We start from the raw sequence: 22,244 nt of genomic DNA, 5'->3' as shown, positions 1-22,244 counted from the left end.
TGCCAAACTGAAACACTAAAATAAAGAGTGTTTCTGTCCCTTTAGGTAGTGAATATAATCCTAATGCATTTTCAAGTGTACATTTTTCCAAGATGCTTAACTGTAGTTAACAAAAACAGGAAGAGACATTGTGACAGACAGCTGTTATTGACAGTTGCCACTGGCAACCGCTCCTTGAAGCTCGTCCTAAATGCACCTGCACACACCTTTTTTGGGATTTGCGTCGGGAGCAGGAACGTCAAAAAACAAACCGTATTTGCAGTTTAAACAAAGTGTAACGCATGCCGTGGGTTCACAAAATGCAAATCACATACAACCATCACCAGACCTTCAGCGTACATTTTTTTGTGCCCCTGCAAAAAAACAGGCAATCTTCATATTAATACAATAAGAGGCATGTAAATACAATTGTCACATAAGGTTTGTGACTGGAATAAAAAAAATTAAAAATGTATCAGTGTCTGTGTGTTTGTAGGCCTCTAAAAATGAAGAGGAATCAACTCCAGATGCTGTAAATGTTCCCGTGTGGTTATCATTAAAAGGAGCAACCATAGACTACTCTGCAGTATATACTGAGTCGACTGACCCAACCCCACATATGAAAATTCTCCAATACCCCAAAAGGACCCTGGTTTTGCATGCCACTGTTTTGCCTTATGTTGACATAACTTGGAAGGGAGACATCTTGAAATATGTGGCGTTACTCTGTATACTTTTCAAGGTTTTGCATGATGCTATGATTGGCCATCTGAGTTCATATGAGTAGTGGAGCCTGCCCTAAATGTTTGACAACCTAGACTGACCAGAATACCTGAAGGTTCACAGCTGACCTCCTTCAAGACGTCTCAGAGGTGAGCGCAGAGTGGATATTGGATTAATGTTCAAGATTTATGTCTCTTGTTTTTTCTGGGACACTTGTTTTATCCTCTCCCCCTGTAGAAAACATGACGAGGAGGACGTGCATTCTTGTGCCCCTGCTTCTCGCCCTGGTTCCCTTGTGTGAGCAAGGACTCGTAAGCTTTACAGTATACAGTGGCTACAGCGTAACATGGAGCGAGGCACAGGCCTTCTGCAGGAACTACCACACTGACCTGGCCACAATCAGAAATGAAGAACAGAATCGGTAGCTTTCCGGATACGGAGGATGGATTGGTTTGCACAGAAAGGACGAGGATGGCCTATGGAAGTGGTCCAGACGAAACGAGGAAGCCAACTTCACCTCCTGGGACCCTAATGGTAAGCGACCAGGGGTTGAACGACTTTTTTTATGGTTCACTAATCGTCGCACGTAAAAACACAGCAGAAAGTAACGCTTTGACCACAGTACATATTGGATCGTATGAGGCTTTTCTGCATAGTAACTGTTACTTAGTTGTAGCCCACGTCAGCAACATAAACACCGTCAGTCTGACAAGATCTACGAAAAAACACGGCCAAGGGCCCCCAAACTGATGGAGGGATTAAGTAGGGAGGCATATACATTGTTATTATCATTTTGCATTCAATGTTAAGCTATTCTAATAATACACGGGTTCAAATATTTATTTTCTTATTTCAAATGTGCACTAGAGTAAGGTGCAACTGGCGTAAACATAATACCTGACAAAAACATACCTAACTGATGTAATTAACAGATTCAAGTTTTAACTTTAAACATGTCTTCAACTAAATGTAGTAGGGACAGTGAATCGGCCATTTTGGCTCCAGTAGTTGGTAAATGGGAGCGACCTGCACTGTTAGCTTCTCTTATGCTAATATGCGTCTTGGATTTCTCCTGGGGACTGAATAGGCTCTCGGCCAATTGCTGGGAACCTGACAGAGTCAGAGTGTTATATGCGGCCTTGTGATTGGCTCAGCGCCGATAGGGGCGGGTCCTACTGTGTACAGGAGGCTTAGATCGACAGGTCTCGGCTAGTGCAGCGCTCTGTGTGAAACTGTAGAGACGAATTGAGTGAAGTGCTGACTGCCTCCATTTATCCCTCTGCTATATTATATTGGATTCATGTCAACGTGTATTTAAAGAAACTTCAATTTCTGATGGAAACATTATGGGGGAATTTTTTTTAAAAAAAAGTGTCTAATCAACCAAAGACTTTGCAAAACAAAACAACATATATATATATATATATATATATATATGTGTAAAACAGAAACAATCAGCATGAATGATGGTAGTAGTGCAGCATGGATTATTCAATTGTAAACAGAGCTTTAGATGTGCAAAATCTTAAATGTGCAAAACACTTGAGTTGTGCAATCACACAGCTCCACCAGGGTTCAACAATGGGATGTGCTGATCAGTCATCAGGACTGGTTGTGAGGGCGCTTCACAGAGCTCAGCTGTCAACGGGCTCCTGGAAGGCTTGACGTGTCCGTGGCTGCTGCTCCAGTCCGCCACACAGATCTTTGTTGAGCGAATAGCTGTTTGTTCTGGCACTGTCAATAAAATGATCCAGCACAGTCACATACCACTCCCTTTATCTTTCTCCATGAGGAATAGCACTGCCAGGGCTGTCCTGAAAATTTTAAGTGATTTGATTGAAGCACTTAAGAAATCTTAATTAAACTAGTCTGTGTTGCCCTTTTTGTTGATCTGACGCGTTTGACCATGTGATACTGATCAGTATCTTGCAGAAAATCGATGTTTCTAACCAGGCATCTACCTGGTATGCAGATTACCTGTCTTGACAGGAGTGTGTTCAGATGGCCAATGCTACATCTTCTTCATTAGAGATAACTAAAGGTGTGCCACAGGGCTCAGTCCTAGGACCTATTTCATATTATATATATAAATTATCCTTGTGTCAGTATGTCTAATCCAGTGAGTGATGGACGATTTGTCAAATTACCTGAAGTTAAGGGTACTTGTTAAGTTAATGCTAATGCTAACAGCTAGCTAACGCAACATTAGTTGTGTGTTTCAGGGGGTGTCCAAGCAGAAGTTGCCTCTGTTGTCAGACAGCACAGGAAGTTATATCCCTCCACATTGTTGGCTTATTCTTTATGTATTGCTTCAGGGCGATTCTGGCCTTGGTGGCTACCATACGCTCATCCGCGGAAAGGTTTTGCCGAGGGTGGTACACAGCTTTGCAGGCTAAATGGAAACCGTCATACAGGGGGCGTATTTTCTTCCTTTTCTGCTGTCATTGAAGGCATCTTCTGCAGGGTCACTCAAATTAATGTTCCAAGTGATGGTGAGGAGCCGGTCTTTGGACATGACCATCTGAGGATATGGAACACAGAAGGTGGAACTGGCACACCAACAATCTCAGAGCTTGGATAGCTTCAGAATGCACAGCGTGATTCCAATGCACTTTCAGCCTCTGTGACCCCAGTCCATTTGAATTTTTTGCTTGCAATGATATTTTTTGCAGCATTTTTATTTGTGCTGGCACGCAGTGTTTTGGCTGCAGCCTGGTCATACTGAACTGCTCAAATGTCAATGGATTGTCCACGTATTCTGAGAGAGATGGCGGCACACCTGGTCTTCTTTTGGGCAAGAAATGTGGAGGGTTGGCATGGCAAGTTGTCAGGCTCTTTTTCGATTTTCCAGCCAGCCACATCACCAGGGACTGTCTCTGAGCTGGAGCGATTGCTCCTTGTGAAGCCTTGTTGCACATTACCCAAACTGTAGCAATACTGTGTCTACTGTGTCGCTCAACAATGACACCTGCTGGATTGTAAACATCATTGCAGACAAGTTGAGAGACTCAACTGTGTATGTATTTGCATTCAGGCGATTGAGTTTTTTTTGATGCAAGTTCTCCAGCTTTAGAGAACAGCTCACATGACACACCAGACCAGTGATATGTTGCTTCCCTTACCTTCTATATTATTATAAGAGCAGCATTTCAGTGGAGGTCTTTTTCGTCCACTGGAGCATTAAAGCATTAAAAATCCATTTCAAGCCCAGTTGTTGTATAACATTTTTTTTTTCTAATAAAATTTGACGTCTACTTGACATTTGCATGACACTGCTTTACAACTTGTTGGTACTCCGGAAAGATGATTCGGAAGAAGCAAAGCAAATGTGCCTTTATCCCAAGCAAGGTCATTCTACAAGATTTGCATGATCTTGTGGCTGGAAATTATGGTCTAAAGGCAGTTCTTGCCTGTGTGATGAGTATTTAACAGACTTGGCTGAGGAGAAGACTTCCTAAGCTGACCACCTCTTCTCTTGTCTCAAAAAGGTGAGTTCTGTTTCTGTAGAAACTGTGTTCTGCTGTATTGTGTTGTTGAGCTCTGCTAAAGATTACTTATTTCTACAAGCCATTCTTAGAACTCACCTACAGTATATTCTGGAAATATCTAAAGTAATTGCCTGTAAAACCTGAAACTCTTAAATCTATAAATGCAAGCTGAATTTTAGATCGCATTAGTGTTCAAAGTATATTAGTGATTGAAATGTTCCACAGCCACAATCAGCAAAACATCTCCCTCTTCATGACTTCAACGGTTTCTGTCTCTTCTTTTTTCTCTTCCAGTGCAAATTATCCAGTGGAAAACATGACAAGGAAGATGTGCATTCTTGTGTTCCTGCTTCTCGTCGTTGTTCCTTTGTGTGAGCAAGCACTTATGAACATAACAACATATACTGAAAATTACCGGACATGGAATGAGGCACAGACCTTCTGCAGGACGCACCACACTGACCTGGTGACAATCAGAAATGAAGAAGAGAATCAGCAGCTTTACGGACGGAGAGGATGGATTGGTTTGTACAGAGAGGACGACAGTAGTCCATGGAAGTGGTCCAGAGGAGACGAGAAAGCCAACTACACCTCCTGGTACACTAATGGTAAGCGACACATAACAGAGTTTTTAAGCTTAAGTTCCATCATATTTTTGTCAGACTGTGTTTGAGATGGAATATATTCAGTTACAAAAGATGAAGACTTCAACTCTCATTGTGGAACCTAATATTTATTGATGGAAGTTCAAAGTTGTCCCATAGCCTACTATTTATTCTCCATATTACATAGCTGTGGCATAGTACGGAAGCCCACATGTTATTTTTTCCTGTTTTCCCAAGAAAATGAATTATTTACCTCGTTATCGAGTTCCATCATGCTGACTGATGGATGCCCTTAACACTACAATGTGTGTTTGTTTTCCTGAGATAATGAGATAATTAACTTTTGAAACAGAGGAAATGAACTTGTTGTCATGGGAAAAACGGAGTAATTAATATGTATGCATGCATGGCCGCTTAGGGCTACCGTACTACAGTGCTGTCTACTTCTTGCAGAACTGGACTCAAACCAAAACTGTGCGTTTAAGAATTTTAAATATGACACATGGTGGAAGTCTCCCTGTTATAATGGCCGCGCTTTCAACTGTTACGATGAGACGTTGGTCCTGGTGAAGGAGAATAAGACGTGGGAGGAGGCGTTGGACCACTGCAGGTCTCTCGGGGGAGTGGACACCTCTACCAACAGGGACCACCGCTATGACCTGGTGACACTGTCCTCTGAATTTGACCACAGCTTTGCAAGAACTGAAGCCCGAGAAGCTACCACCGATGAGGTCAGGCAGTTTTCTACACTGCATTTGAGCAGCTCATCCTCTGTGTTGGCATGAATTTTTGTTTCTCTCTGGTAAATGTTTGTAGGTGTGGACGGGCCTGCGTTTCCTGGCTGGTGAGTGGCTGTGGGTGAGCGGAGAACAGGTGATGTACAACAAAATTCAAAGGTGCGAGGCTGACCGGTTCTGTGGCGTCCTGGAGAGGAAGACCACTTCATTCTTTGGGATAAGGAGCTGCAACGAGAGAAGAAACTTCTTTTGTCAGAAGAGGCTTTAAACCAGTAGATACATGCAGCTAAATACATTTACTTGGGTACTTTAGTAAGTTAAAGGTGTCTTTGTTCGTCTTTCCATTTTATGAAAAATAGTTCCTTTCTACTGTTATATTCTGAAAGTAAAACTCTGTATAATATTCCAAATGTAGGCATGGTTTGGTATGATTACCTGTCTATTACAATGAAAACCCTGATTAAACCAGTGATATGTTGCTTCCCTTACCTTCTATATTATTATAAGAGCAGCATTTCAGTGGAGGTCTTTTTCCTCCATTTGAGCATTTATTAAAAATCCATTTCAAGCCTACTGATTGTATTCCATTTATTTCTTTATTCTGATAAAACATGTTGTCTATGTGACACTTGCATGACACTGCTTTGCAACTTGTTGACACTCTGGAAAGATGACTCGGAAGAGAGGATGTAAATGTACCTGGCATGTTTACTCTAGATTTGCATGATCTTGTGACTGGAAATTATGGTCTAAAGGTTTTGCCGGTGTGCTGAGTATTTAACAGACTTGGCTGAGGAGAAGACTTCCTAAGCTGACCTCCTCTTGTCTCAAAAAGGTGAGTTCTGCTGATTTCTAAGTAAATCACAGCTGGTATTGTGTCATTGTATCATTCGATCCATGAGTTGAGCTCTGCTAAAGATTACTTATTTCTACAAGCCATTCTTAGAACTCACCTACAGTATATTCTGGAAATATCTAAAGTAATTGCCTGTAAAATGTGAAACTCTTAAATCTATAAATGCAAGCTGAATTTTAGATCGCATTAATGTTCAAAGTATATTAGTGATTGAAATATTCCACAGCCACAATCAGCAAAACATCTCCCTCTTCATGACTTCAACGGTTTCTGTCGCTTCTTTTTTCTCTTCCAGTGCAAATTATCCAGTGGAAAACATGACAAGGAAGATGTGCATTCTTGTGCTCCTGCTTCTCGTCGTTGTTCCTTTGTGTGAGCAAGCACTTATGAACATAACAACATATACTAACAAACGCCGGACATGGAATGAGGCACAGAACTTCTGCAGGACGCGCCACACTGACCTGGTGACAATCAGAAATGAAGAAGAGAATCAGCAGCTTAACGGACGCAGAGGATGGATTGGTTTGTACAGAGAGGACGACAGTAGTCCATGGAAGTGGTCCAGAGGAGACGAGAAAGCCAACTACACCTTTTTCGACCCTAGTGGTAAGCGACACATAAAAGAGTTTTTAAGCTTAAGTTCCATCATATTTTTGTCAGACTGTGTTTGAGATGGAATATATTCAGTTACAAAAGATGAAGACTTCAACTCTCATTGTGGAACCTAATATTTATTGATGGAAGTTCAAAGTTGTCCCATAGCCTACTATTTATTCTCCATATTACAAAGCTGTAGCATAGTACGGAAGCCCTAAGTGGCCATGCACTTACATATTATTTTTTCCTGTTTTCCCAAGAAAATGAATTATTTACCTCGTTATCGAGTTCCATCATGCTGACTGACGGATGCCCTTAACACTACAATGTGTGTTTGTTTTCCTGAGATAATGAGATAATTAACTTTTGAAAACAGAGGAAATGAACTTGTTGTCATGGGAAAAACAGAGGAATTAATATGTATGCATGCATGGCCGCTTAGGGCTACCGTACTATAGTGTTGTCTACTTTTTGCAGAACTGGACTCAAAGCAAAACTGTGCGTTTAAGTATCCGAATTACGACACATGGTGGAACGGTCCCTGTACAGTTGATCACTCTTTCATCTGTTACGATGAGACGTTGGTCCTGGTGAAGGAGAATAAGACATGGGAGGAGGCGTTGGACCACTGCAGGTCTCTCAGGGGAGTGGACACCTCTACCAACAGGGACCACCGCTACGACCTGGTGACACTGTCCTCTGAATTTGACCACAGCTTTGCAAGAAGTGAAGCCCGAGAAGCTACCACCGATGAGGTCAGGCAGTTTTCTACACTGCATTTGAGCAGCTCATCCTCTGTGTTGGTATGAAGGTTTGTTTCTCTCTGGTAAATGTTTGTAGGTGTGGACGGGCCTGCGTTTCCTGGCTGGTGAGTGGCTGTGGGTGAGCGGAGAACAGGTGAAGTACGACAACATTCAAAGGTGCGAGGCTGACCGGTTCTGTGGTGTCCTGGAGAGGAAGAACACTTCATTCTTTGGGACAAGGAGCTGCAACGAGAGAAGAAACTTCTTTTGTCAGAAGAGGCTTTAAACCACTAGATCCATGCAGCTAAATACATTTACTTGGGTACTTTAGTAAGTTAAAGGTGTCTTTGTTCGTCTTTCCATTTTATGAAAAATCGCTCCTTTCTACTGTTATATTCTGAAAGTAAAACTCTGTATAATACTCCAAATGTAGGCATGGTTTGGTATAATTACCTGTCTATTATAATGAAAACCCTGATTAAACCAGTGATATGTTGCTTCCCCTACCTTCTATATTATTATAAGAGCAGCATTTCAGTGGAGGTCTTTTTCTTCCATTTGAGCATTTATTAAAAATCCATTTCAAGCCTACTGATTGTATTCCACTTATTTATTTATTTATTTATTGTAATAAAATATGTTGTCTCTGTGACATTTGCATAACACTGCTTTGCAACTTGTTGACACTCCGGAAAGATGACTCGGAAGAAGCAAAGCAAATGTGCATGTATCCCTGGCAAGGTCATTCTACAAGATTTGCATAATCCTGTGACTGGAAATTATTCTCTAAAGGCAGTTCTTGCCTGTGTGATTAGTATTTAACAGACTTGGCTGAGGAGAAGACTTCCTAAGCTGACCACCTCTTCTCTTGTCTCAAAAAGGTGAGTTCTGTTTCTGTAGAAACTGTGTTCTGCTGTATTGTGTCGTTCAGCCCATACGAGCTGAGCTCTGATAAAGATTACTTATTTCTACAAGCCATTCTTAGAACTCACTTACTCTGTATTCTGGAAATATCTAAAGTAATTGCCTGTAAAAACCTGAAACTCTTAAATCTATAAATACAAACTGAATTCTAGATCGCATTAATATTCAAAGAAGATTTTAGTGATTGAAATGTTCCACAGCCACAATCAGCAAAACATCTCCCTCTTCACTGATGTGCACTCTTGTGCTTCTGCTTCTCGTTGTTATTTCTTTGTGTGAGCAAGCACTTATGAACATAACAACTATGCATGGTTTGGTATAATTACCTGGCTATTGTAAGGAAAGCCCTGATTAAACCAGTGATATGTTGCTTCCTTTACCTTCTATATTATTGTAAAAATAGCATATTCAGTGGAGGTCTTTTTCATTTCGATAGAACATTTTACCACATGCTTGGTCTTACCCTGCATTTAATAAAAAGCCTTCCCAAGCCGTCTATTTTATTTTAGTTTTCAATAAACCAAATACAACATGATGTGCAAGTATATGGACCATCCTTCAAATATCAGAATTTGTTTCCCAGGTAGAAATAAGAATAACTAAAACACACCTGCTGTTGCGGTCAGAAGTAGAGAAGGTAGTGTATTTTATTGAACTTACTGTCCCGTGGGAAGATAGAGTTGAGGGGGCTAATGAGAGTTAGATATGCAGAGATGGCAGCAGAAGCTGAGCAGCGAGGGGGGAGCACTGGTGGAGGTGGGTTGGATTAAGGTGCAACTTTGGAGGTTGATTTGTCGCTAATCCACTATTGCTCTCCTGTAAGAGCTGGGCATTCGTGGGAGAGAACAGACAACATGTCCCTGGCAGCAGAGCGAGTAAATGAGTGGCTGTGGCTAAGGAGGAAACATCTTACCTGAGGAGCATGCTAAAGGTAAGGCTAGTTGAGTAGTTTTAGTAGTTAGTAGTAGGGCTAAGCTAACCTCTTGGTTGAAAGTCACATGGTTGGGTTTTCCAAATGTGTCTTTTCCTGAATCTTGGCACAAGGGCGAAGTCTTCGTTGACATGTAGTTGCATATCCCATCACTCCTAACCTACTGTTGTTGGCTAGGCTAGTCGGTTGGTGTCTTTATGTTGGTTGCTAGCTGGTAGCTGACTGCTAGGATGCTGCTCAGTTTCTTAGTTGGACTGGGCTTCGAAATGTTTTGCATCGGATCAGGGCACAAGGGACTGTAACATCTCATCCTGTGTAATAATGAATAGATCAGTTGTCATTCTCATTATATCAAATGTGTTTTTTGCATGACTAGTTTTTGCTAGATTTCCTTTGTCCTCCATGCCGGGTTTTGGACATTCAATCTCATAATACTGAGTTAAATTTTGATTTAATAGCAACTTTATGAACGCATTACACAACCAAGTCTTTGTTTTAATGTAATTGTGACAAAGTGGGCCTATAGATGCCATTTGTCACCTGAGTATATGTGTATTTATTTGCCATTTAATTTCTCTTTTAATTTGTTTAGCTCCATGCCATTCTCATGATTCTTTTGATTTTTGTATTTTTGTACTTTCCTGCCTCGTGCAGCGCTTTTTGTTAATTATAAAATACTTTTTGTTGAACTCCCTGCCTCATCCTTATCATCCTGCACCTGGGTCCTCACCTCAACTCTACCCCAACCGGACCGTTTAACTATTAAGAACTACTATAAAATGAAAATTGCCCTTTAATTCATACTTTGTGCTCTCCTCTTCTGTCCTCCTCATCCTAAATGCCTCGTATTCTGTGTTGTGGTTCAACCCGAGGTGTTTCACAAGGTGTCTCCCAATAGTTTATTTACTTTCCGCTGTGTCCTAAATTACCTTGAATGACTGAATTTTCTAAAGTATTGATATTTTTTATTTGAGAAATGATTTTAGAGCATAAAGACCTGGTATTGGAAGTATCAATATTTCGGTATTAATCCGCACATCACTACCAGAGAAGGAAAGTTTACCAAAGCAGCTTGTGCTGTACTTTGAGTTGAGTTATAATGAGATGATTTAGCCTCAATTACTTATGTTACTAGTTTTGTTTAGTTTTTCTTCTTGCACATTCCTGGTTACACTGTAAATAAAATGACCACCAATTTGACCTTCAACCAAGCCTTTTGAGTACTTCGCTTAAGACCCAATGGCTACACTACTTCACAGTAATATATCATGTGTTTGTAAGATCTACCGTATTGGTGTTCTATGTATATTTCATGAAAAGAACACCAGTTTGCACACTTGCAACCACAGTAGTTGTCATATGACAGGAGAAGAAAGCAAAGTCCAGTATTTCAATATAATCATTCTCTAGGCACTCTACGTGACTGTGTGTTTGCATGACACTGCTTTGCAACTTCTTGGCACTCCGAAAAGATGACTCAGAAGAGAGGATGCAAATGTCAAGTCCTGCAAATTAGGATGTGTCTTACCTGCAAGGGCATTCTGCAGGATTTGCATGATCTCGTGACTGAAGATTAGAGTCTAAAGCCGGTTTAGATTCCTCCAGAGTATTTACTAGACTTGGCTCAGGAGAAGACTTTCTTGAAAGGTGAGTTGTACTGTAGAAACTGATGTAGAAAATTAAGTAGAACAAGGAAATACTATTGCAGGGGCTGGAGTTTATTTACCACTATAGGGCTGCTATAATGGAAAATGGTGTGTGATAGGAAGCACTGATTTAGTTTGGATAAAGTTTTAGTAATTGAAACCATGTTGTTCATGATAGCATGCCATCAAATGATCAAAATTGCATAAAGTAAATCCTTACTTTGACAAACAAGAATGGTTTTGCACAGATGTTAGTTCAGGTTTACCAGGCAGCTTCAAATGCTCATTCACATTTTTAAAAATCTAATGTTCTACTAGTACAAATGTTCATCAACTGCATTGTTCACTGTCTTTGTGAAAGAGTAGCAACAGGGCCACATTAACATGGATAAATGTTTGTTTAAAAAAAAAGAGACAAAAATTTAAGTTGTTTCAGGGGGGTTAATAAACACATTAAGTGCATATATATTTAATTGCGATTAATTGAAATCAATCCACAGCAACCCTGCTTAATCGCGATTAAAAATTTGAATGGTTTGATTAATGTTGTCCAAAATACCATGCCGTTAAATGATACAGAGTGCATCATCCAATTGTGTCTCTCAAGGCAAATACAGATATGGCCAGTGTTACCAGATGACCGAGGGGCAGGTCACTTTAAATGCATTTGTACATTATTTGTCTCTTATTTATCATCTCTATCTCTTTCATGGATGCCTGTTTGTCTTTCAGTGTAAACTCTCCAGTGGATAAAAACACACTATGAGGAAGATGTGCATTATTTTCCCCCTGCTGCTCCTCCTCTTCGTTTTCCCTTTATGTGGACATGCATTCTTAAACTTTAAAGTTCTCTATAATAACTTGACCTGGAAAGATGCGCAGGCTTTCTGCCGGAAGTATCACACAGACCTAATCACAATCAGAAATGAGCATGATAGTTAGTTCTACGATTCAGCACAGGGCTGGATTGGATTGTACAGAGATGGCACAGGAAAAACATGGAAATGGTCCAGAGGAGATGAGAAAACCAACTACACAAACTGGGATCAAAATGGTAAGATGCATGAAACTGATTTGGTCTTTCTTTAAGCAACTCCTGTTTGTGTTTCGGTTGCCACTGATTTTATTCTTATTATGATTCTTACACAAGCCTTAATACCAATTTGCAGAGTACGAAACTCCTGTTCTCTTTGTGGGGCCTGATATTATTAATGGAACGTCAGATCTTTAACATGGATTACTATTGGCCTACATACAGTCCTGTTAGGGTGTAATGGTGGCCCAGACTCTGTCCATTCATTTGCAGCTGTTCAAATTCAGTGTCAAAACACATGTTCTGTTCTTAGGTCTAAAGGATTTAATTCTGTACATCCACTCCCAGGACATCCACTTGATGAATTTCTGTGCATTCAATATCAACAGAAGAAACGAATGATTCTGAAACTCACCCATGTATCTGCATTTTCTACTTCTTGCAGAACCATTCCCAGGCAAACATTGTGGTGTTAAATTTGGATCTGGACGTTGGAGGTCCGATTACTGCGGTATCACACGTTCTTTTACGTGTTACGATGAGATGTTGGTCCTGGTGAAAGAGAATAAGACGTGGGAGGAAGCGTTGGACCACTGCAGGTCTCTCGGAGGAGTGGACACAAATAATCCAGCCTCTCTGTATGGGAACAGCTACGACCTGGTCACACTGACCTCTCCGGCTGAACACGAATATGTGTGGCATAACGCGCAGCAGGCTACCACTGATGAGGTCGGGGCGTTGGCTGCAGTATTTTTGTGTTGCTGATCTATTCATCCTCTGTGTTGGCATGAAGGTTTGTTTCTCTCTGGTAAATGTTTGTAGGTGTGGACGGGCCTGCGTTTCCTGGCTGGTGAGTGGCTGTGGGTGAGCGGAGAACAGGTGATGTACAACAACATTCAAAGGTGCGAGGCTGACCGGTTCTGTGGTGTCCTGGAGAAGACGACCACTTCATCTTTTGGGACAAGGAGCTGCAACGAGAGAAGAAACTTCTTTTGTCAGAAGAGGCTTTAAACCAGTAGATCCATGCAGCTAAATACATTTATTTGACTATTTTAGTAGAAATTATAGGTGTCTTTGTCTTTCAATTTTGAGAAATAGTTCCTTTCTACTGTTATATTCTGAAAGTAGCCTAATGTATAATACTCCAAATGTAGGCATGGTTTGGTATTCATTTATACACAGGACAAGATGTTACAATCCCTTGTGCCATGATCTAAGGCAAAACTCCATTAGAAGCCAGGTCCAACTGGACAACCAACCAGCAGACCAGTGGTCAGCTACTAACTGTCAGAAACAAGATACAATTAGCCTAGCCACGGAAATAAAAACATCAGCTAATTAGCCTAGACACCAGCAGTCGGTAATAGAGATGATGGGAATGCAACTACACTCAGACCAGGACATCTCATTCTTCTGCGTATGTCAGAAACGAGGTACAATTAGCCTAGCCACAGAAATAAAAAAAAACACCAGCTAATTAGCTGAGCTAATTAACTAGTAGATCCATGCAGCTCAATACATTTATTTGAAAACTTTAGCTGAAATTAAAGGTTTCTTTGTTTGTGTTTTCATTTTATGTAAAATAGTGCTTTCCTACTATTACATTCTGAAAGTAAACCTCTGTATAATACTGCCAATATAGGAATCATTTGACATTTTGAATTTATAATCCTGTCTATATTGTATATTGTAATAATCTTTACTTTACTTTAGTCTCTTTCTTTCATTGGAGCATTTTACAGCATACTTATTCTTGTATATATATATATGAAAGACATAAATATTTTTCAAAAATGTAGTGTTGCAACTTATATAAAATAAAAGTTCAACATTCTCTTCTCTGGTCCCTCTTTGTGACATTTGCATGACACTGCTTTGCATCCTATTGGGACTCCGGAAAGATGACCAGGGTGTGTTGGGGCTGAGGTTTATTTACCACTATAGGGCTGCATTAATGGCAAATGGTGTTTAGATTTCCAGTTTTTCTTTTTTTCTTTAGTTTAGATGAAGTCTTAGTAATTGAACCCATGAATGATCAAAATTACATAAAATAAATCCCTACTTTGGCAAATAAGAACAGTTTTGCACAGATATTAGTTCAGGTTTACGGGGCAGCTTCAAATGCTGATTCACATTTTTTTTAAAAAAATGTTTTATTAGAATAAACAACATCAACTGCACTGTTCACTGTCTTTGTGAAAGAGTAGCAACAGGGCCACATTAATGTTAATAAATGATTTTTTTTTAAAAAAAGACGAAAAATTTAAGTTGTTTTAAGGTGATTAGCAAATCCATTAAGTGCATATATATTCCCTTCTTTCTTTTGTCTGTTTGCTTATGAATCGCGATTAATATAGATTAAAAATGATCGGTATTTAATCACGATTATTCGAAAATAATCCAAAGCAACCCTGCGATTAATGTGATTATTTTAATTTTTTGATAGCACTTTATACACCTTTATAGAAGTGACATACCTAACTGTACAGGGGCATAAAAAGTTGGGAAAATAGCAGATAGGACAGGTAATATTGTCATCTTTTAATTCTAAGGTCAGGGAAATAGCCATTCTGATAAAAACAAAAAAACAAAAAAAAAACACCCTTGTAGAAATTCAAGACACTGTTAGTGATTCGTCAGGGCGATATGTTCTTGTCAACTAATATTTCAAATATTTTCAAAGTGCTGGACACTCTTACATTTAAATGCATGAATCCTTTATACAGGAAATGTTCTTGAAAGACTTTAATTTCTGCTTGGATCCCGTGGTAGACAAGTCGACTATGACATTAACAAAAACAAAGGCAGCTAAAACAACCCAGGCCTTTATGAAAGATTTAAATCTTGACATTTAGAGATGCATGCACCCTCAAACCTGGAGATTATTCCTTCATAGATTATCACATCAATTCTTCCATAGAACATTGGACTACGAATATCTGTCGAGAACTTTATCAGGTCGCTCCCCCTTAATCCTGTCCGTACTGATGCCTGAGAAGCCAGTAAATTCCTATAGGTGACACCTAACCCCTACTCTTCTTCAAAAATATACAGAGTTAGAGGACCTGGATATGGAAATTATTAGATTTTTTTCCATATCTTCACTTTAGAAAAAGTCTTTCAACAGTCTGGATCTAAGAAAACTTACCAGTTACTGGTAAACAAAACACTTAAATATAATACATTACACACTTACAAAGTTGAAAAAGCCATTCTAAAAAACTAAACACAGATATTACGAATTTGGTAAAAAGGATTCGAAAGTTTCAGTCTGTCAATCGAGAGCAGAGGAGGGTACGAGAACAATTAATGCTGTCCAAACAGAGCCAGGTTTTACAGTTTTATTCATATCTTTATAAATGAGAATCTTCAAGACTCAACACAGATTGAAGGTTTCTTGCCTTTTGGGCATCAAAAGACTCTCGACCTCCGCTTATTACGGACGTTATCAACTTGCCGTCTTAAACTCATTCTCTTCCTGAATCCTTCCCCACTGTGGGACTATAAATTGATATCCAAGGTTTTGGGAATAGGTTCAGTGTACTCCTCCTAAAGATAATTAGTTGAGACCAGAATGGCTTTATTGAGACACATCAACTCAGCGCTGCAACCTCTTTTGATTTCTTATAACTAAGAAGCTAAGTATTCAAACACACACAAATATTCTTTATTTGCATGCTTCCACTTTGCATCCTTAAAACCTCCTGGATGAAAAAGTCTTGGAAGAAAGGAAGTAATGACAATTTGGATCTGGTCAAGGTTCAGCAGGTTTGATGATCTAGTGACTGGACATTTAACAGACTTACCTCACTCTTACCTGAAAGCCCAAGACTTTCTGAGCTGACCTCCTCTCCTGCCTCAAAGGTGAGTTCTGCTGCAGAAAATGGTGTGGAAAGTTAGGTAGAGCAAGTTAATACCACTGCAGGGTCTGGGGTTTATTTACCACTGTAGGGCTGCATTAATGGCAAATGGTGTGTGATAGCATAGGATAGATTGTCACTGTTAAATGTATCCCATGCCATCCCATCACATGGTACAATGACAATATTTACTCTGCGGAAGTTTATGAGATGACTTCAACTGTTGACTCACATTTAAAAAAAAAAAAAGATTTAGATTTAAATGTTCATCAACTGCATGTGATTGCAGGTTTATGGTAACGTGATAAATGGTATCTCATAATGTTTATATAGAGTAGATATATACTTTAAATCAGTCCTTCAGAGAGATCTATCCTTGGATGCCTTTTTGTCTTTCTAGTGTAAACTCTCCGGTGGAAAAACCATACGATGAGGAAGATTTGCATTACTTCCCCACTACTGCTCCTCCTTGTTTTCTCTCTATGCGGACATGCATCCTCAAACTTTAAAGTTTACGCCGGCTCTAACGTGATGACCTGGAAAAATGCGCAGGCCTTCTGCAGGGAGCATCACATTGACCTAATCACAATGGAAAATGAATATGAGGCTCAGCCTTACTACTCAATATTTGGCTGGGTTGGATTGTACAGAGATGACGCAGACAGTCCATGGAAATGGTCCATTGGAGATGAGGAAGCTAAGTACATCAACTGGGCTATTGGAGGTAAGAAGCATGTAGCTCAGGTTGCTAATAAAGTTACATTAGTATGTTGTTTTTGTTAAATTGACACCTGTTTGTGGGATACAACAGATTTATTCTCCATTGGAAAACATGATGAAGAATAGCGCCCAAGTATCTTTTACGCTGTTTCTGTTACTTTTTACAGAACCACAAGTACACGAGCACTGTGCTTTAAAGTATGCTTACGGAACCCAGTTGTATAACTACGACTGTGAAAAAAAGTTTCCTTTCATCTGTAACGATGCAACGTTGGTCCTGGTGAAAGAGAATAAGACGTGGGAGGAGGCGTTGGACCACTGCAGGTCTCTCGGGAAAACAGACACAAATAGCCCAGCCTCTTCATATGGGAGACACCGCTACGACCTGGTCACGATAATCTCTGAAGCAGACCAGGACGACGTACAACGTGAGGCGCAAAAAGCCACCACTGACGAGGTCGGGACGTTGTCTACAGTATTTTTGTGTTGCTGAGCAGCTCATCCGCTGGTATCAAATGAACCTTTTCTCTCTGGTAAATGTTTGCAGGTGTGGACGGGCCTGCGTTTCCTGGCTGGTGAGTGGCTGTGGGTGAGCGGAGAAGAGTTGAAGTATGACAACCTTCAAAGGTGCGAGGCTGACCGGTTCTGTGGTGTCCTGGAGAAGAAGAACACTTCATCCTTTGGGACAAGGAGCTGCAGCGAGATAAGAAACTTCTTTTGTCAGAAGAGGCTTTAAACCACTAGATCCATGCAGCTAAATATATTTACTTGGGTACTTTAGTAGAAATTAAAGGTGTCTTTGGACAAGGAGCTGCAACGAGAGAAGAAGCTTTGTGTGTTACAAGAACTCTTAAACATGTATTTCCTTGTGCTTCGGGTGCAGATTCTACCTCTGCAGACCCTAGGGGGTCCGCAGAGGTACTGCAGGGACGTCACAGAATCTTTGGTTGATTGGACATTTTTAATATATATATTTAAAAATTTTCCCCACAAATTTAAATTTATTTAAAAACACATTAACAGGAATCCAACATGCTTTAGTTAAGGGATAAATTGAAGCAGAAGACATTAGGTATGTTTATGACACCACTCTATATTATTTGAATAGCTTAACATTGAATGCAAAATGACAATAATGTATATTCATAAATAGCACTAGTTTAATGTAACACATATAATAGATAGAGGGTCCCTATGGATCTCTCCATCAGTTTGGGGGTCCTTGGCCTGAAAAATGTTGGAGACCTATGCTTTACTAGATAAGTAGTCTTGTTTCCTTGCAACTCTGGAAAAGAAGTAGCAATAGCAAAGTCAGCTACTATACTCAAGATTGAGCAATTTAAAGAATTCTTTGAGCCTCTCAGTCGTGGCAGATGCAGTCTAGGCAAGTGTTTTGATTTGTCAAGTTTTCCTTGTTGGATAGCGCAGCAAAGTCAGCGGTTTGGGATTTTAAAAGTGATATCATCTTTCCCTCCAAGATGGTCACCAGAGGGTGCTAGGATTCTTTGCTTAAATCACACATCAGTGGGAGGAAACACACATTTCCTTTTTCTGAGTCCACTAAAATCAGTGCTGAAATAAAGAACTCATATTTAGAGCCCTGATTATTCACAAATGATACGTTCCACATTAATAATAGATACATATGTCATTTAACATGAGAAATGAATGCCAAATAAATATGCAATTTCAGTATGAAATAATGAGTAGCTTCTTTTTGTAACTACTAATAGACATGATTATGACACAAAAGCGTGTGTTCATCTTTCATCCATTCTCGTTTTGAATCTTTTTTTCGCTTGCCACTCTTTTCACGCCAACTCTTTGTAGTTTTGTCTCTTGTGGCTGACACATATCTCTTTTTGGTTGCCTGTTTCCTGCTGTGTCGTTTCAAATCTCCTTGTGGCCATTTTGCATATTTGTTTACATGAGGCAATAACTGGTTGTTTTACATCTCTTTGTAGTCATTTTGTATCTCATTGTAGTTGTTTTGTATCTCTTTGTAGTTGTTTTGTATCTCTTTGTAGTTATTTTGTATCCCTTTGTAGTTGTTTGTGTCTCTTTGTAGTCATTTTGTATCTCTTTGTAGTTGTTTGTGTCTCTTTGTAATTGTTTGTCTACTTGTAGTCAGTTTGTATCTCTTTTAGATGTTAGTGTGTCTATTTGCAGTAATTTCACAGCTTTTTTAAGGCTTGTTTGTGTCTTTTGGTTAGTAAACTACTGCTGCCACTGTTTGGTACAATAACACATCAAACTATCAATGACACTTAATATTTTCCATTGTAAATCATTGGAGTGGAGAAGAGGGAAAGAGTAAAATTTGCGTGTTTTTTTTTATTGATGCCATAATAAAGCTATAAAGACAGAGTCAAGAGTTAAAACGTCGTGTGGAAAGCCATTTTACTGAAAGTAGACATCACTGTGTGTTTCATTACTGCAACATAGAATTACATGAGGCTGGCCTAGAGTCGGATTGGTTCAGACGGCTGAGGTCGACCACGCATCCAGTTAAAACAGAGTCAAACTGCTGCCAAGTGACCTGATGGCTTAGACGGCTCCCGCCATGTTGGGAGCTCACATTATACTCAGCTCCGCCTTTCTGTGGTGCCCTGGCTGCTAGTTAGCCAACTCTGCTGCTGCCTGCTTCACATGGACACCAGTGGGTGAAAGCAGTGATCCACTAGAGGGCGCTTTACATTGAGGTCACCATGAGCAATCCAGCAGCAAGACTCAGGCCTTTAAGATACACCCACTCAGACACATGTCCAGTTGGCCTCACAGTCTTCCTTTTCAAGTCCAAAATGTATAACAAAAAGCCCATAAAACAATATGTTTTATATAATACATTTTTGTACATGTATAGTTTGGCCTAAAAGATCAAATCCAAAGTGCATGAAGCAAAAACAAGGAATGAGAAACTTATTTTATTTACAGATTTCCCGAGTGATTTGCTCCAAAAAAAAAAAAAAAAAAAGGACGGAAGCGATTACATGAAGCTCCAGTTTCAGGTGATCCATTGAAAATAAGATTTCATATGTCAGATTGTTGGCAGACATAACTCTTTAAGCTGTACTTTTAAAATTGTACCTACACTACAGGTCAAACGTTTGGAGGCAACTTCAAGTTCCTGTTCACAATGCCTTTCATAAAAATGAAAATGAGTTATTTGTATTTTGGGATGTATTTGCTTTTATTGTTTTATTGCATTCCATTTATTTTCCTTTTGCCTTTAGGTGTACAATAATGTTATCACACTGTTGCTGAATAAATGTTAGCAAAAGAAAAGAAGGGCTTAGTTTTAGGGTCAAGGAGTTTTGCAAGAGTCACAAGTTCAGTGCAAAAGTTAAAAAGAAAAAAAAATCACAGTTTGCATTATTCACTGTAACTCTTTGACTTTTGAGAGTCTGCATACAAATATCCCTCTTGGAACAAATGCCTCGTATAAGAAAACGTCAAATATCTCGTAATTATAGTAAAAATGTTACTCTTTACATAATAATCATGTTTATTTTGATGCAAAAGTGCACCAATGATCTTTTATATACAAATTTGATCTTGCTTCCAAACTTTTGACCTGTAGTGTACATTTGTACATTCGTGACAATGAAGCTTTCTGAGGTTAAGACAGGTATCAAGCCACTGTTATACCGCTTTCACATTGAAAATAGTGGATTGACACGGGATTTTCAGACCTGGGTTGACCTGCCTTGGTGTGCTGGGTCTGATCTCCCGCTGTGAGTGCTGCGACAACATCATCATTACACATTTAAGAACACTGCGAGGTAAACAGTGGACAGCATGGTGCATCCCATGCCGCTCCTGCTCATCCTGTCGTTTATCAGAGGGTATTTTTTTAACACTTTCAGCTTGTTGATGACCTGAAGAGTAGACCAGTCAAACCCCCGCTCTTTCAAAAGGCTGCTGATATTCGAATCCCGTACACTGCCCGATATCTGTTGCCGAATCTCCTTTTCTCCTTGGATGCAGAGCAGCTCACAGATAATCTGATCGATAAAGAAAGTATGCCATATAGCTATGAAAGCTGTATATAAACACATTCGCACATGCTTTCCCCGATCAGTGCGATTTCCCAAACGTGAGGTAGAGCTAATTCACCCATGCGCTTCCATTAACGATAGTTTAACAACCCCTTTGATTTGTATGATTGAAAAAATGGACAAAAATCTTTGCCTTCAGCGATCGGTCTTGGGGACACCAACAGGAAGGCTGATCTTGGCTGGACCGAAACTTTGCTCGGTTTTAGAGCAGGTACATCAATGTTGTGGTTTAAATTAGTGGGTCGACGCGGGATGCCTGTTCACACTGCAGCCGAACCCCAGGTCGATTGTCAGGTTATTTTACTTGCGTTGAAATGTCAGGCTTACAGTCCTGGTTTTGCAACAAGCTATGTCTCCTCTCTCTCTTGTCTTCTCTATACATCTCCACCACCAGATAGTCCACCTTTGTTTTGGTTATGACATTTAATAAAAAGAAGACAGATTTTCTGCGAATCCCCAATGGATGAATTAAGAATAGAATAGTAGCAAATATGTTTAAACATTTTACCAAACTTCTCACGTTCAGTTCATATCAAACGAAAACATCAGGAACAAACTTTCACAAGAACCCCTTGCTTGAACCCCCTCCCCAGAAGAATAATGCAACAATGGAACCTTACAGAATGACCTTTTAATGAGAGGAATCTTTGAACAGAACTAATGTTGGGGGTCCCTTTGCTTGAGGCCTACCAGGTAGGCACAAAGAGGTGCTTGGTTTGACTTTTGCGCCAGCCATATAGCATGTTTCGTATAGTGTAGTATAGCGCCAAGTGGTGTGAGTTTCCATAACTGAGACTCCCCTGGCTAGGCCAAGTTGGCTGACTTCCTATTGGCTTCTGTGCACATGTGAGTTTGCTAAAACAAAATAATTATACAGCTCTTCTGGACTTTCCAAATGTTACTGCTCCAAAAGGAGTAATTTCAGGGGCTTAGTGATGCATTTTCCGATTTCACAAGTACTTGCATTTGAGTGATTGCAGCGCGGCCCGTCGCTGTTTGTGTACTGCATCATTTAAAGACAAAATAAAAAAAACAAAACAAAACAAAACAAAAATTTAGATGACATCCATTACTTTGAAAGCTGTGAGCTTGAAGTTCCCAACCTAATGCGACCTGTACAGGATGTACCCACCTCTCATACATTGACAGCTGGGATAGGCTCAAGCCCCTAAATGAATTGATTGTGCTGCTTAGTATTTATATTTATATTTGTTTTTTATGTGTTTAGAGATGCTGGATAGATGTAGATCACATAGTTTTCTATGATTTCTATGAGGTTGTACTGAAAGTCTGTAAATCCAGTTTTTACTGATATTAGTGCATGGATTGTAATATATTACA

At 39.8% G+C, this 22,244-nt stretch overlaps 1 protein-coding gene across 2 annotated transcripts; it reads left to right on the top strand.

Annotated features, from left to right (window-relative positions):
* Nucleotides 1-4,094: 4,094 nt before the first annotated feature.
* On the top strand, nt 4,095-8,322 carry LOC124998165 (macrophage mannose receptor 1-like). Of its 2 annotated transcripts, XM_047572389.1 has the most exons (6): nt 4,665-4,798; nt 5,249-5,526; nt 5,612-6,367; nt 6,684-6,997; nt 7,466-7,743; nt 7,829-8,322. In XM_047572389.1, the coding sequence occupies exons 4-6, from the start codon at nt 6,706-6,708 to the stop codon at nt 8,015-8,017; spliced, it is 759 nt and encodes a 252-aa protein (XP_047428345.1). In that variant the 5' UTR covers nt 4,665-4,798; nt 5,249-5,526; nt 5,612-6,367; nt 6,684-6,705; the 3' UTR covers nt 8,018-8,322. The 2 variants fall into 2 exon arrangements, with proteins under 2 accessions (XP_047428346.1, XP_047428345.1); XM_047572390.1 differs by lacking the exons at nt 4,665-4,798; nt 5,249-5,526; nt 5,612-6,367 and adding an exon at nt 4,095-4,190.
* The last annotated feature ends 13,922 nt before the right edge of the window (nt 8,323-22,244 follow it).

The sequence above is a fragment of the Mugil cephalus genome, chromosome 20 (assembly GCF_022458985.1).
Source record: "Mugil cephalus isolate CIBA_MC_2020 chromosome 20, CIBA_Mcephalus_1.1, whole genome shotgun sequence".
In the NCBI taxonomy this organism is placed as follows: domain Eukaryota; kingdom Metazoa; phylum Chordata; class Actinopteri; order Mugiliformes; family Mugilidae; genus Mugil; species Mugil cephalus.
This window is presented reverse-complemented; position numbering and strand designations above follow the sequence as displayed.